General features: G+C 52.6%; 1 protein-coding gene across 2 annotated transcripts in view; it reads right to left on the minus strand.

Annotated features, from left to right (window-relative positions):
- Nucleotides 1–15,567, minus strand: part of Esrrb (estrogen related receptor beta) — a 199,489-nt gene that overhangs the window by 70,901 nt on the left and 113,021 nt on the right. For both annotated transcript variants that reach the window (XM_023702336.1, XM_004624733.2), the window contains exon 2: nt 9,060–9,469. In XM_023702336.1, the coding sequence (XP_023558104.1) occupies nt 9,060–9,469 (410 nt within the window). The remainder of the gene's footprint in view (nt 1–9,059; nt 9,470–15,567) is intronic.

Genomic DNA, 15,567 nt, shown 5'->3' on the forward strand with positions numbered 1-15,567 from the left:
CACAGAGGCCCTGGGCCATTCAATCTGACTGCCCAGCCTAGGTGCTACAGGTACAGGTGGGGCCCTAACTCTGCATCTCTCCTTCTGTCTTCTTCCTCCCCCTCCTCCTCGGGTCTCCTTTTGTGCTGCTCTGGGAATTGAACTCAGGGTCTTCACACTGCCCTGCATCTTTAGTCTCTTATATTTTGGTCTTGCCAAGTCACTAAACTCCCAGGTTGGGCTTGAACTTCGGATCTTCCCATCTCAACCTCCTGAGTGCTGGCACTGCAACCTGTGTTGAGGTGACAGTCATGTGCCACCATGCCCTGCTCAAATCTGCACTTCTTTCTTTTTCTTTCCTTTTTTTTTTTTTGCGGTACCAGGGATCGAACTAGTGACCTTGTGCTTGCCAGACAGGCATTTATACCACTGAGCTATATCTCTGGCCCCCAAACTTGCATTTCTAATGAGCCCCTAGCTAAAACCTAAGTCTGACTGGTGGACACAGGTGGAGAACCACTTAAGGAAGACTTCATTAGGTCCCAAGCCCCACACCACAGGGGTCCCACTCCTGGGCTTTAAATGCCAACTCTTCAGGGCCTCCATGAACCCATCAAACTCAAGGTGACCAAAGCTTTGTCCCTTATCTCCTGCCCCTTCCTCCCCTCCTTTCCCACAGGAAAGTCTTCCTTCTGTTTCTTTCCCCCATGCCTCGCTGTTTATCTCCCTGCCAGCCTGAAGCAGAAGCCTAAGAGTCCTCCCGTCCCTGGCCTCCACAACCAGCGCACTTCTGTGCTTTCCTCACGAAAGCCACTGGCTGAACATCTCTTTTTCCAGTACTGCGCATCAGACCCAGGGCCTTGCGCATGCTCAGCCACTAGGACGCAACCCTTCTTACTTTTGAGACAAGGTATACCTAAGTTGCCCAGTCAGGGCTTGAACTTGTGATCCTTCTGCCTCAGCCTGCTTCACTGCTGCAATCACTAGATGTGGCCCAATATCAGCCACTTGTGGAGGATTTTAACTCTTCTGTCGCTGTCCTGGGTTGCATACTCTGAACTGGACTGTTAAGTACAGCTCGAAAGTGGGCTCTCCAAGCACCCCCTGGTCTCCCTGCCCTCACTCCCTACATCCGGAGCACAGATATTTATCAATCATCTTTTAAAGGAGCCACGGGTACTTCCCTGCTTAGAAGTCTCCAAGGAGGGCGGGGGAGGGGGGTGGATGGCTCAGTAGAATAAACTTCCCTGCTAAGTGCAAGGGCCTGAGTTCAATCCCAGGTTCTGCGGGGGTGGGGGGTGGGGGAGGGGGAGCCTCCAAGGAGCTGCTGTGCTCATGGCTGCAGCTTCCTGGGAGGCTGAGATGGGATCGCTGAAGCCCAGGAGCTAGGAGCCCAGCCTGGGCAACACTGTGCAACTGCATCTCAAGGTGACAACAAAAGCATTGTTGGCTTCTGGTGGGCAAGCATAAATGACAACATGATTACTATTTACTTCCCAGTCATCAAATGGCAGACACTTTATGCATGTCATTAGCTTCTTGCAATAACCCCTGAGGGCAGAAACTATCTCTTGGCGCAGGGGGTTAGAACCACGAAAGTGCCAAGCTGGGATTCCAAATCAGGCTGGACAGCCCTCCTCTGAACTGAGTGTCACCAAAGCCACGGACCAAACACACCCAGCTGTGCCTCCAAACTGGCAGTGACAGCTGCTCCTCCTGTCGTCGCCCGGCCCTGTAGACGCTAATGTCTACAAGCTTGACTCTTCTCTACAGATCAGCAAACTGAGGCTGGAGGGTCCAAGTCCTGCCCAAGGTCAGCCAGCTGGCGAGTCCCTGCACTGGGACTAGCACCTGGCTCCTGACTCCTCCTCATTCCTGGGCTTTGTCTCTGTGCCACCGCCTTGTGTCCCCTGGGACCCCCAGTCTCCTTCTCCAGGACAAAAGGCCTGGAGGTGGTCCAAGGCAAAACAGCCCATCATTCATGCCCAGTCCCTGTGCCTGGGGACATTCATATCAGGCCTGCATGGAAACTCTGGAGACGGAGCTTTAAGTCACAGACTGGGGTGACCCCCCAAGTGTCCCCCAGTGTCTTGTAAAGATGGTAACCTCTTCTGGGAGCTGGGGAGGGGGCGCTGCCAGGTTCACCTGGGGGTTCTGGGGACCGAGCCTGAGGCTCCATGCATGCTAAGCACATGCTGTGGGATGAAGCTGCACCCCCAGGGTCTCACTAAATTGCTTTCCTGGCCTGTAACTCCTGCCTCAGCCTCCCAGGTAGCTGGGATGAGGTCACTAGGTCTGGCAATCTATGCTCTAATCTAACCTTGTTATCCCCACATCCTGGGACCTAACTGCCGCAAACCCACCACACTATTCCTCCTGTCCTGAAGCACTCTCCATTCCCTCCGCCACCTGGAACGCTGACCCCAGGATTCCTTTGACTTCCCCACCCACCCACGCACCGTCTGGTCTCTGATCTCCTTCCTAGCACCTGTCTCTTTTGTCTCTGCATTTCTTCCATTAGCAGTTTTACTGTCTGCTTTCCTACTAGAAAGGAAGCCACCAGGGCAGAGGCCATCACACTGTCCCCAGATCCCAGTGCTGAATACTACCTCAGCTCAGCCATAAAGCAAGGGTTTCCCTGAGACTGTCCTTTAAGAAAGAGGAAGCTGGGCTGGTGAGATGGCTCAGTGGTCTAAAGCACCTACTTAGAACAAGCTAAACTAAGCAAAGCACAGGGACTGCGGTTCAATCCCCCAGCACCACATGCCAGCCAGCCCCTCCCCCTGGTGGGCTGAGCTGGACACACACACACACACACACACACACACACACACACACATACACACTAAATAAATGTTTAAAAAAAATTAAAAAAAAAAGAGGAAGCTGCTTAATAGTTGAGTGTCGTAAGGTTGAGTACTGTACGTGCCATCATGTCAGTCACTTAACAATGAACAACAAGGGCAATCACACTATCCCGAGACAGGGATGGCAAACCTTTGAGAGCTTTCAATAACAGCCAGCTGTGGCACTTGTGCCACATGTAGGTGCGCCACCACTGCCCTAAGATGACCTTCATGAATGCCAGTTATCTGCGTGAGTGTAACGCTCACACCCATAATCCCCACAGTGGGCCTGAACCAATCACTAAGTCTAGAAGCCCACCCCATGACTGCAGGAGGCTCTGGGGGTACCCCCAGACATAAACCATAGCAATGGTCTTGGTGGATTCTTAAGAGTTTTAGAAACATGCTCGGGGAGGGCAAAACAGACACACATCGACGCTCAGGCACCTGACACACAAAAGAAGGCGCAGCCAGGACTGCTGTGGGTCAGTGACTCAAACAGGGCTCGGAAGGAAGCAGGCAAAGACCAGAGCTTCCAGTGAAAAAATCCAAGGCTCACTTCACAAATGTGAACAGAAAAGGTGCTCAAAAAATAACAGTTTTACATTCATGATTTAAAATGCTAAGTTAAAAACTGCAGCGAGGTAAACAGAAATTTAAGGACTTTATCTAGGTCCCCACAAGTTTTCTATCCCCAAATTGGCCAAATTCTCTTGGGGAAATGGGGGACCACTTAAAATTCAGACACTGGAGACTTTTCTCCATGCAGGGAACTTCAAGAGGACAAGAGCTGGATGTGGTGGCACATTCCTGTAATCCCAGAAGTCAGGAGGCTCAGAGAGGAGGCTCACCCTGAGTTTGAGGACAGCCTAGGCAGTATAAGAAGTTCAAGGCCAGCCCACACTAAACAATGATGCTCTGCCTCAAGAGAGACAGAGATAGAGAGACAGAGAACACAGATCAGTGAAAAGCAAAGTAAATGTCACTCTGTCCCATCAGAGCCTATAGTCTTCCTGAGGACTCAAGCCAGTAAAAACAGTGGGCAATGGTGAGACCAGGCTGGTGTGTTGGCAGAGATTCACAGGTTCATTCGGGGGCAGGGGAGATGGTTCAGTGGAATAAGCGCTTCCCTGGCAAGCGCAAGGGCCTGAGTTCAATCCCAGGTTCACAGAGGAAAAAAAAAAAATCAAGCATCCGGGTGTTCTTCCAAGGTGAGAAGGATATGCAGTGGTGTTAAGGGAGATGGAACTCAGGAAGAGTTTCCGGCAAAGGAGAAGCCTGAGGCAGAGGTGGGTCAGGGCCTGAAAGGGGGAGGGAGGGGTCCTGAGGAGAGCTGCAGGCTAAGGGGCAGTGAAGGTCGGAGACACCTGAGGTATTTAAATGCTAAGAAGGAGACTCAATGTGAAAGGGGAAAGCAAAGGAGAGGAAACAGTCTCAGGAAAGGGGAAGCTTAGCTAGGTGGGGGCAACTCCTTTCTCAGGAAATGAGAAGTGACTGGAATGATCCACAGAGAAACACTGCAGGTACCAGAGAGTGGTTGGGTTTGGTGATGCCCACGTGAAGGCTTCTAGTTCTCAGGAATAAGGCAGCCAGTGTGGAGGTGCAGGCCTGTGATCCCAGCACTCAGAAGGCTGAGGCAGGAGGACTGCAAGTTTGAGGGCAGCCCAAGCAACTTAGTGAAACCCTGTTTCAAGACACAGAACAGAAAGTGAGAGAGTCACTGCTCAAAGTGACAGGCAGAGCCGGGGGTGGTGGCTGAGGCCTGTAATCCCAGCCCTCAAGAGGCTGAGGCAGGAGGATCACTATGAGTTCAAGACCAGCCTGGGCCACAAAGTGAGCTCAAGGCCAGCCTGAACCACATAGCAAGACCCTGTCTTAAAAAGACAACAACAAAAAGTGACAGACAGGATGACAGTAGGGTGACAGGATCAAGATCTGGGGTACAGCCCTAGAAAGCTACCTTACCACTTTGGCACTGGCTCCCCAGCAGCTCAGTAGCTCAGCCCAGAACCGGGCTCTTGGACTATCTCTCAGGGTAGAATTCCACTGCTCAAACCAAGGAGCCCCAGAGGGGTACACCCAGGGACGTGGGCAGCACAGACCAAAGGGAGCAAGAAAACAAGCCCAGGGACTGGCCAAATAGCTCAGTGGATTAAAGCTCTTGCAAGCAGGCACAGGGGCTGGGGGTTTGCTGAGACTAGGCGTGGTGGCGTACGCCTGTAATCCCAGCTCTTGAGAGGCTGTAAACAGGTGGATCACTATGAGTCTGGTCTACTAGTGAGACCCTGAACACCCTGTAGACCCATCCCTAAAGTACAAATTAAAAAAAAAAAAGCATACCAGCCCAAACTGATGGACCCGAGTGGCAGAATGTCCACATGGGAACTGGGTCATCTTCAGAAAGATACTCATCAGATCAGCTGAAGGCGCCGACAGCGGGCTGGCCCTGGGCTGAACACTCACAAGGCCAGGCCTCCCCGCACCTCTCCTCGCCTGCCTCCATGCCTGGCCGGTCCTCAGGACGGGCACATTTTCCCTTTAGACAGCAGTAAATCCAATCACACTGAACCATTCCTGGGCCTTTATCTCTGGGCTCTATATTCTCAGTGAGTTACAACCCAGCCCCCTAAACATTTCCCAGTCTGGAAGTACACAGAGCTGGGACCCCGAGGAGCCCGAGCCCCGGAGGAGCCCCAGAGCCCTGCAGGCAGCAGTGCAGAGGAGCCACATGCAGCGCTTCAGCCTCAGCCTCCAGGGCCTGATATCGCTAGTGCTGCCAGCAGCCACAGATACCATGTAAATGAGCCTTGAGGGTGCACCCCAACCCTGCTGCATTCATAAAAACAGACAAGTGTGGCAGCACATGCTTATCATAATCACAGCGCTTGAGGCTGAAGCAGGACTGCTACAAGTTCAAGGCCAACCCCAGCTACATGAGTAGTTCAAGACCAATCCAAACTACATAGCAAGACCCTATTATCTCAGAAAATCAAAAAATTGAACAGAGACTGTGGTTTGACCTCCCCTCCCCCCACTGTACCAGCATGCAACCCCCACCTGGCCAACCAAGTGCACCGTGAGCGCTCAGCACGTATGTGTCTAGGGCTGGCCACCTGAAGGCCTTCCTCCCTCATCTACCCCAATGTCCTCCCGCTGTCGAGTCCTATCCCTCCCGGGGCAGCACTGGATGGACCAGCCTAGGAGGAGGCAGGTGGGGAGGCCGTGGGAGCTGCAGAGCTTACCTATGGGGAGCTGGAGCATTCCAGGGCCAAAGCCCTGTGGCCAAGGCGAAGAAGGTGCTCCTTAGCAATGGCCCCGAGCTGGGGTTGGGTGAACTACACCACCTCCCGCGTGCCTGAAGGGCAGGGAGTGGCTTGCACGTACTCCTCCCCTGGGAGAATGTGCAGGAGCCTGCCCTGAGCTGGGAGCCTGAGGCTAAGCCTGAGACTCAGGCATGGAAGCACAGGATTCCAACCTCTGGGCACAGCACACATCCCAACCCAGCCCCACCCCTCTCAGCAGCTTACTCAGAGCAGGGGCTCAATAAACACTTGTGCAGCTCTTAGCGTGTCTCTGTAGTTGTCAAATTACAGGTCTGGTCTTCCTCATTACACTTTCCTATGTTCCAAATTTCCAACTATTAGAAACAACAGTCAAAATCTTTGTTAGAACAAAAACAAAGTGTAAAGACCCTGTGAGAGCAGCCAGTCTACCTCAGGGCTTCCCCTGCTGCCCAGTGAGCCCTCTTTCTAGCCCTGCCATGGAGCGCACCTTGTGAAAAAGGGGGCCTGGCCAGTCCTGCCCCTTTGGGCCTGCTGCTGTTTGTCTTTGGATTTCTAGGAAGTGGTTATTATACTGTTCATGGGAGCAAATAGATAAGGCTGTTTGCAAAGCCTTCCTTGGCGAGGGCTCCAGACCTGCTGAGGCCCCTGCCAGCCACACAGCTGAGGGGCTGCAGGGCTGTCTGGGTCGGCACACACCTGCCTCTGCTTTCAGAAACCTGGATCCTGAGGCCGCTAGGCCCCACCTCAGAACAGCAGGGAGAGAAGAAAATGAGGCAGTCTTCTAAAATGCAACACTGGCGGCTGGGGAGATGGCTCAGTGGAATAAGCGCTTCCCTAGCAAGCACAAGGGTCTGAGTTCAATCCCCGGTTCCGCACAGATATGATCCCAAAAAATCCCAAACAATGACAGCCTCACGAGACTGCTTTCCAGTAGAGGAGGGAGAAGGCTGCCATCAGTAGCTCTGGTTAGTTGAGACGATTCCTGGCAGAAGACACTTCCCCACGAGAAGACATGACCATACTAGTGCATGCCTCCAACACAGGGACCCCACAGCCACCTCCCTGGCATGGGGTATAAGGCTGGCAGGCGCTCAGCAGGCCAGAGTCCTGGGTTCCCACCAAGTAATACAACAAACTCCGGCGAAGACCGGACGCAGTCACCACTGTGTCCAAAGATTAACACAGCGACAAAGGCACCAAACACACACCTGTTGCACAAAGCTGGTAGCAGCACTCGTGGGGACTACGCTAGGGAACTAAGATCAATCAAGGGTCGTGGGAAAAATCTTTTTATCTTTCATAGAATATGAATGTTCATGTTTAGTTTTGAAAGGTTTGTTTGTAAATGCACATAATGTAACTAAAATAGCTAAAATATCCTAATTTGTTGTTTATCTAAAGCTATGTCAATTTGGCAGGGTTTCCCTATATTGTCCAGGCTGGTCTCAAACTTGAGATTCTCCTGCCTCGGCTTCTCTAGCGCTGATTATACATATGTGTCATCGTGCCTGGCTTTACTTAAATGTGGATGTAACTTAGCAGCACAGTGCCTGCCTGGCAAGTGCAAGGCCCTGAGTTCAATTCCCAACACCAAAAAGTAAATGTAGATTTTAAAAACTTTTTCTTTCTTTTTTTTTTGCTATACTGAGAATCGAACTCAGGACCTTGCCCTTGTCAGGCAGTGCATATGCCACTGAGCTATCTCCCCCAGCGCACTTAGAAACTTGTTCTGAAAACTCAAAACAAATTCCATTTGTTGCCTTAGAGCTTACCTTAAGTGATACTGCTAAAGAAAAAATAATCATAAACAACAATTCAGCCCTTCTCAGGTGCCAGGCAATTTCCTAAATGTTTCTTAGTGTTTTCTTAGCCCTAGCAGGTCTATATGGGAGGCAGGAAGCCTATTTTACTTCACGGAGAGAAAAATTGAGGCAGCGCCTCCAGGGACCAGCTAGAAACCGCTGGATGAAACCGGCTGCCCTAGAAGCAGGGGCAGGGTGTTGGTCCTCATCACCCCACTGCTCCGCAGAGCTGGAAACACCACCCACTCCTCAGGCCCTCAACTGGCTTAACAGATTGTCATCTGAAGAGTTTAACAGATAAATATTTAATGAAAAACAGCAAACAGTCCTCCCAGGGAAGCTCAACCTGCCTCTTAAAGGGAGGACGGGCTTCCTCGTGACCAGAGGCAGAGCCCTGGAGGAGGGTCCCCTGGTCCCCTCATCCTGCCATGCAGGGCCTAGCGCAGTCACCCTCCCAACTACCTGCAGGAGCAGGGACATTTGTCTGTCTTGCCACCACCAGCGCTTGGAACAAAGCTGGTACTTAACAGGTACACAGCAGACCACTGGGCTGAAGGAAGGCAAGAAAGCAAAGGAAGGGCTCAGCCCCGGCCTGGGGCCAAGAGAAGTGCAGCAGTCGGGAGCCTGGAGGCACTACCCCAGGAGAGCCCCCGCAGCCCCCCAAAGCACCTGAGCCTGCGGACACGGGACCACACACACACCCCAGAATGTCTCACTCCACCTACAAGAGGTGGCCACCCCCACAACTGATCTGTGACTCAGCTGATATGCAGACCCAGACAGAAGCCCTCAGGGTGGGCCCACAGGCAGCCAGACATCCTCCCCGCCCCCCAGATGGCCCAGTCTTTCACCAAGAGAAGGGAGTCATACCTCACTTTGCAATTCAAAGAAGGCTAAAAACAAAGCAAGGAACCCCTATTCAGTAGATCTGAGATAGCAAGGCACATTTTTTCCCGGAAAAACAAGCATTAGGGAGGCACACGTTGGGTTCAGCATTTGTGTGGGTTTTCTTTGGGGTTTCTGGGGTACAAGTTGGAAAAAGTCCTCCTCCAGGGTCCCAGACATGAGACTCCAGGAGGCACACGAAGGGGCCCTCCATCACTTAGATATCCCCACCCGCACCAGAACCTGGGCACTGCCCACCGCACCTTGGATGGTTCTCTTGAAGAAGGCTTTGCAGGCCTCGCAGGAGGCCACGCCGTAGTGGTAGCCAGAGGCAATGTCCCCGCACACGAGGCACAGGCGCTTGGGGATGGCGTTGAGCATGTACTCGCACTTGATGGCCGAGTCCTCCATGATGCCGCTCCCACAGTCCTCGTAGCTCTTGCGGCACGGGGTGCCTCCCAGCCCCGCGCCTGGGAACATAGGCGGTGAGTCCAGCCCATTGGCGTGGGTGCCCAGGGCCAGGCCAAAACCACCGCTGGCGTCCGACGAGCCGCTGGGGCTGTGGTGGCTGAGAGCATCGATGCCCGAGGACGGGCTGGACGGCTCAGTCTTGATGAAGGAGCCGCAGCTGGAGCCCAGGTGCCGGTCGTCCGTGGACATCCTGTTCAGCAGCCTGTGGACACAGCGCAGAGTCAGTGGGTGGGGGCGGGGCACCAAGGGGCGGAGCTCTAGCTCCGGCCTTTGCGAGAGGCAATGGTGGCCCAGAAGGCCAACGGCACAACCCAGCCTAGGTTTCTGCCATCACATCCAGAACCTTCTGGGTCCTCAAAGAAATTTAGCCAGGCGTGTTGGCGCATGCCTGTAATCCCTGCACTTAGGAGGCTGGGGCTCGAGGATTGCTACCCCCCTGGGCTATATGGTGAGTGCTAATCTGAACTACGTAGCAAAACCCTGTCTAAAAATCAACAAGAAGGGCCGGGGAGATAGCTTAGTAGAATAAATGCTTGCCTGGCAAGCACAAGGTCCTGAGTTCAATCCTCAGTAAAAAAAAAAAAAAAAAAAGAGGGGCCGAGGACATGGCTCAGTGGAGTAAGTGCTTTCCTGGCAAGCACAAGGGCCTCGGTTCAATCCCCTGTTCCACAAAAAAAAAAAAAAAAAATTTAAAAACAAGAAAACAAGGTAAAAACCAACAAAAAACTGTTCTGATCAATAAACTTCAGATCAGTCACCTCGTGCTCAGGCTTGAGGATAGCACAACTATTCAGCCCAAATTTTGGCCAACATGAACTGGGTGTGATGGGACACACCTGTAATTCCAGATTTTTTTTCTGAGTCACGGTCTTGATATCCAATTCAGCCTGACCTTGAGCTCAAGCCAGTCTTGAACTCACAGTGATCCTACAGCATTAGCCCTGAGTACTGGGATTACAGGTGTGCACCACCACACCCATCCTGCATCAGCACTTTGGAAGGCTGAGGCAGGAAGATCACAAGTTTGATCCCACCTAGGCAACTGAATAAGACTATCTCAAAATAAATAGGGCCAGAGATATAACTCAGTGCCAAGGCCCTGGGCTGAAGGCCCAGTACTTGGAACAATGAAAAAAGAAAAGGGCCAACCTTCCTGCCCAACCACAGTGACTACAATGTAACCATCCTGGTGTCCGAGCCCTGGATCAGGAATTCTTGGTAGGATGATATATAATCATCCACTTCTCAGGCTGTTCCTGCATGACAGTGATCCCTTTATAAACCAAACTTGGTACTTCCCTCCATGCCTTGAGGCCACCACTACCGGAAGGAACCCCACATGGAGGCATCAATTAGGGCAAGAAAGGCAGCCTGAGGCAGAGGCTCCAGCTGCTCTGGCTGCTCTGCGGGTTTTGACTTGGTCCTAAAGAGCACCTCCAGGAGGCTCCTGGACCCCCTCTCAAGAGGCAGGCTCTGCCCCCCAGGAGACCTTGCTTCCCACCAAAAGCACCAGGGAGCCTTTTCCACTCACCCTGCCCAGCTGCCCACCCCCAGGTTGTTGCTTTTCTATGCAGGGTGGTGCCCTGCTGCCCAGACTGGGTTAAAGCAGTCCTCCTGCCTCAGCCTCCTGAGTAGCTGGGAACTACATGTATGTGCAACTAGGCCCAGCCCACAACTATGTTTTCTGCCTGAATTTGCATGGGATTTTTCTTCAGCCCTAAGGCTCAAACCCAGGGACTAGTGCATGTTATACAAGTGCCCTGCCATGGAGCTACAACCCCAGCCTTCCTGTGAAGCCTCTCCTTAACCTCGAAGACTGCCTGCTTCCAGGAAAGCCAGGAGCTCCCAGGAGGTGTGTGGACCCTCCTTCCCTAGGCAGGGAGGACACAAGCTCACAGCATGGGGCTAAGGTGTGTTCCAAGTAGCTCTGCTCAGCTCTCCCAACCACCAGGGCTGGGATCTGAGCTTCAGGGCCCATCAGGTCTGTCTGCTCCAGGCCTGGCAGGGTGACTCCAGGGGTGGCTGCACTGTTAGAGCTTCCTCTGCAGGGAGGGGAAGAGGTGATAAAGACACCTTTGGGACCAGCATAAGGAAGGGAACAGATCTTGGAGAACACAAAGAGTGGCTGTGGCCGTAGCAGAGCCCTGGTGATGCAGACTCGGGGCAGGAGGGAGGGCCCCTGGGCCTCTGAGGTAGTGGAACCTTGTCAGGCAGCCCCAGAACTGGTCACTCCCTAGGGAAGAGGCTGCCTCATCAGCCCCTCAGAGCCACCCCTCACCCCAGTCCTTGGCCACACACCATACCCCCAAACATTCCCTCTGTGACTCCATGGTCCACATTCCTCTGGAGGGCTGCACCTGGCTGCGTCCAGGAAGAGAGGACTCTTGCCTCATCAGGTTCTAACCAGAAGGCTGGCCTGCACATACCAAGATAAAGACCACCTTCTCTGAGCTTACAACCTTCTCTGAGCTTACAAACCCCTGGCTAGCACATTCTGAATAGAATGTCCCTGTCCTCCAACCTCCCTTACATCAGTAGAGGCTTCTCCAGCTGAGGGTCTTTTTGGGGGGTCCTTTTGTGCCTCTGGCCAATGTCACCCACCACCCCTCCAGTCACCAGGGGTGTCTCCAGGGAGGACCCCATCCAGAGGAGCACACATGGGGGCGCCTGTGGGCTCTGCCCAGTCCCCCTCTCTCAGGGCAGGCTGAGGACAGCTGACACACACTCTTGAGCCTCCTGCCTCAGCTCAGGCTGGGATGTAGGTCTGCACCCAACGCCCAGCTTACACTCTGCTCTTTTTCCCAGGAGCATCACAGGCCCACTGCAAGCCTGCAGGGCCTGAGCTCAGAGACCCAGGCCTCCACCTAGCCCGAGGGGCTCCCAAGCTTTCAGGGGACACGCCTGACATAAGTGGTCACACAGGCCCCAGAAGTCAGCACATTCCATGTGTCCCTCCCTTCAGATTGTCCTTAGCCATGCAGAAGCATCTGCCCTGAGGGAAGCAGACTAAGCACAGCTTCTCCCAGGATAGGGCCCAAGAGGGCAGCAGTTGTGTCCCCAAACCTTGCCCTCCCAACCTGCCCCTCCTTGACTCAGAAAGGCCCAAGGCAGCTTGCATCATCAGGGTGTCCCCTGCAAGTCCTCGCTGGCACCCAGGACTAAGAAGGAAACATAGCGGTGCGGGCCACCATCAGAGCTGGCTCAAGAAGCCAGCTGTGGACTGGGTGCCCGAGCACCAGTTTGGGAGGTAGGGGTGGCTGAAGATGTCGTCCCTTCAGCGTTCTCATGCCAGGGACAGTGAGCACACATTTAGAGCATGTACTACCACACACCAAAGTGCTGGCGGGTAACGGGGAGAGGACGGACAAAGCCCAGGGTCTCAAAGCCAGACTCTCAGAGGGATGAGACCTTGAGCAAGGGAAGGTGCAAGTACAGGGAGCACCACAGAGAGCCATGGGGCGCCACGCCCCTCGGGCTCCCCACACCTACGAGGCACACTCCACTTGCTCTCTCCCCGCATGCCTGCAGACTGTGTGGAAGCGCAAGGCCACAGCTCCATTTCTGTGTCTCAAGTTGGTGCCAGTCTCACCCACTTGCTTTCCTCACTCACTAGAGCCTCCTACCTACTGCCCCTCTGCTCCAAGTCTCACTGGCGTGTGGTTGCCGTTCTCCAGGCCCAGCCTGGAGACCTGATGCTGGAACCCTGATGGTCTCCAGCAGCCACAACCAGTTCTTTTATTTATCTATCCATCTTACCAACTCCTCACAAGCTGTCCTCCCAGTGCTGTCACCCCACTTACAGATGAGATCAGTGGGAAGACAAAGCTTCTCCAAACCCCCAAGTGACTGCGAATGGGCTACAGACTGGTGCCTATGGACTACGGACTGGGGCTCTTTGCTTTACTGAGCTTTGTCTCCTGAACCCCAGGCCTGAGACCTAGATTTTACCAACCCCTAAGAGGCAGACTTTGTGCTCTGCAAGGTCATGTGAAGAAAGGAGGAGCTCAGGGTCCATTACACTTGGCAGAGAGGAGGTGGCAGGGCCCCAGCACGAACAGGTGGAAACACGGTGAATGTGTGCAGTAAATACACACAGTTCTCTCGAGACGTTTAGCCAGCCAGCGTGGTGCCTCTACGTACATGCAGCTCTGGTGTGGGCGTGGCAAGTGTGGCTTTTGCTGTTATCTTTGGTCCTCTACTTCTTTGAAGAGGAAGGGGATGTGTTGAGATTGGAAGGAATTTCAGATATTTTAAAATGACAGTGTCTTCTGGGCATAGTGGCCCACACCTGTCATCTCTGCTACTTAGAAAGCCCTAATCTGTAATTGGTGAATTCCCCAGTTCTCCAAAATACAAAAGGAGGTTTGCAAGTTCAAGGCCAGCCTGGCCAACTGAGTGAGACCCCTGGTCAAAAGTAAAGATCAGAAAATAAAGCTCAGTGGTAGCACATTCCTGGTTTCCATTTCTAATAGAGGGCAAAATGACAGGGTACAGATTTTTCATTTTGCCCGGAACACTCTAGATTCCACCACTGCCCATGGCACCGTCATCAGCCCTCATCACCCCCCTTCTTCTCCGAGTAGAATTACAGGTTCAGTATCCCTTATGGGACTACTTAGGCGCAGAAGGCCTTGGGATTTCATACATTATCAGACTCTACCATAGCTGCGTATCGTGGGGTGGGACTAAGCTCAGAGCACGTTTAGGTGACACCTGGTTTACCTAGCTGCCTACAGGTAAATTTGTACAAATTCTTTTTTCAGTAGTAGCGATCAAACCCTTGGTCTTCTTGGGTTTTTTCTTTTTAACACTGATTCACATCCCTAGCCCTGTACAAATGTTTTTAATAACTTTTTAATAACTTTGTCCATGAAACAAAAGTTGGTGTGTGGTGAGCCGTAGAACCTGTGGCATCGTGTCAGCACTCTAAAAGTTTTGTATTTTGGAGAACTGGGGAATTCACCAATTCCAGATTAGGGCTGCTGGATATGTACGTAGTCGCTCTGTTAAATTGCTAATGGCAAGCCGGGCGCAGTGGCACACACCTGTAATCCCCGAATTCTGTTGGCTAAAATAGGAAAACTGAAAGTTCAAGCCCAGCTTGAGCAATTTATTACTTAGGAGACCCTGTCTCAAATTAAAAACAAAAACAAACAGAAAAAGGCTGGGAAGGGACCGGGGAGATGGCTCAGTGGAATAAGCGCTTTCCTGGCAAGCGTAAGGGCCTGAGTTCAATCCTCGGTTCCACCAAAAAAAAAAAAAAAAAAAGGCTGGGAATGTGGCTTAGTGTCATAGTGTGGAGGCCCTGAGCTCAATCCCTAGTATCTCAAAAAATAATTAAAAAAAAAAAAGCTCCCAGTGAAGATCAAAATCAGATGAGAAGAGAGATATGCTTTTTTTTTTTTTTTTTTTTTTTTTTTTTTTTTTTTTTTTGCGGAACTGGGGATTGAACTCAGGCCCTTGCCAGGGAAGTGCTTATTCCACACTGAGCCATCTCCCCGGCCCCAAGATATGAAACATTAAGGTCCCTGTCTGTCTCTCAAGAGGGTCTTCAGTGGCTTGAGCAGTAAGGGCGGGGCCTGCCCCTCTTACCAACTTTTGAGGTGCTTCTGAGGTGGGCCCAGAAATCTGCAGGGATGAATCTGTCTGGTTTTGTTTGAGGCAGTTCTACTGTGATTCTTAGGGCTTCAAGAGGGAGGGCAGTGGGGTAAAGGAAGCCCAGGAGGACCTGGGAGGAGCCTGGAAAGTATCTGGAACACAGGTAGAGAAGCAAACTCTGTGCTAAGAAGGGGGCGAGGGTGTGCCATGCAGACAGACGGTCTGTGGGCGTTCCCCCCCATACCTACCCCCAGCCTCTAGTAGCTGCAGGAAGGGGAAGGCAGACTGAGGGTAGAGGCCTGGGGGCAGGAGACCCAGGGAAAGGAAGAAAGTTGGTAGTAAAGTAGGGAGAGCAGAGATCGGGGGCACGCAGGTTTACCAGGTGCTGTAGAGGCAACTCTGCCAGGGACCCTGATGATCTCCAGCAGCTGCAACCGGAATTCTTTTATCTATTTGTCTGGGTGTGTGTGTGTGTGTGTGTGTGTGTGTGTGTGTGTGTGTGTTACAGGGTCGCACTTCACAGCTCACTCTCACAGGTGTGCACCACTAGGCCTGGACTCCTCACTGGCTCAGCTCGCCTCAAGGGTGGGGCTGGGGATGGAACCCTGGTCCCTGCGCTTGCCAAAGCAGGTGCTTAGTCCATTGAGCTATCTCACTGGCCCACACAACCAGGAGTTCTTTTTTTTTTTTTTAATTTTATTT

The sequence above is a fragment of the Octodon degus genome, unplaced genomic scaffold (assembly GCF_000260255.1).
Source record: "Octodon degus isolate 3935 unplaced genomic scaffold, OctDeg1.0 scaffold00007, whole genome shotgun sequence".
NCBI lineage: Eukaryota > Metazoa > Chordata > Mammalia > Rodentia > Octodontidae > Octodon > Octodon degus.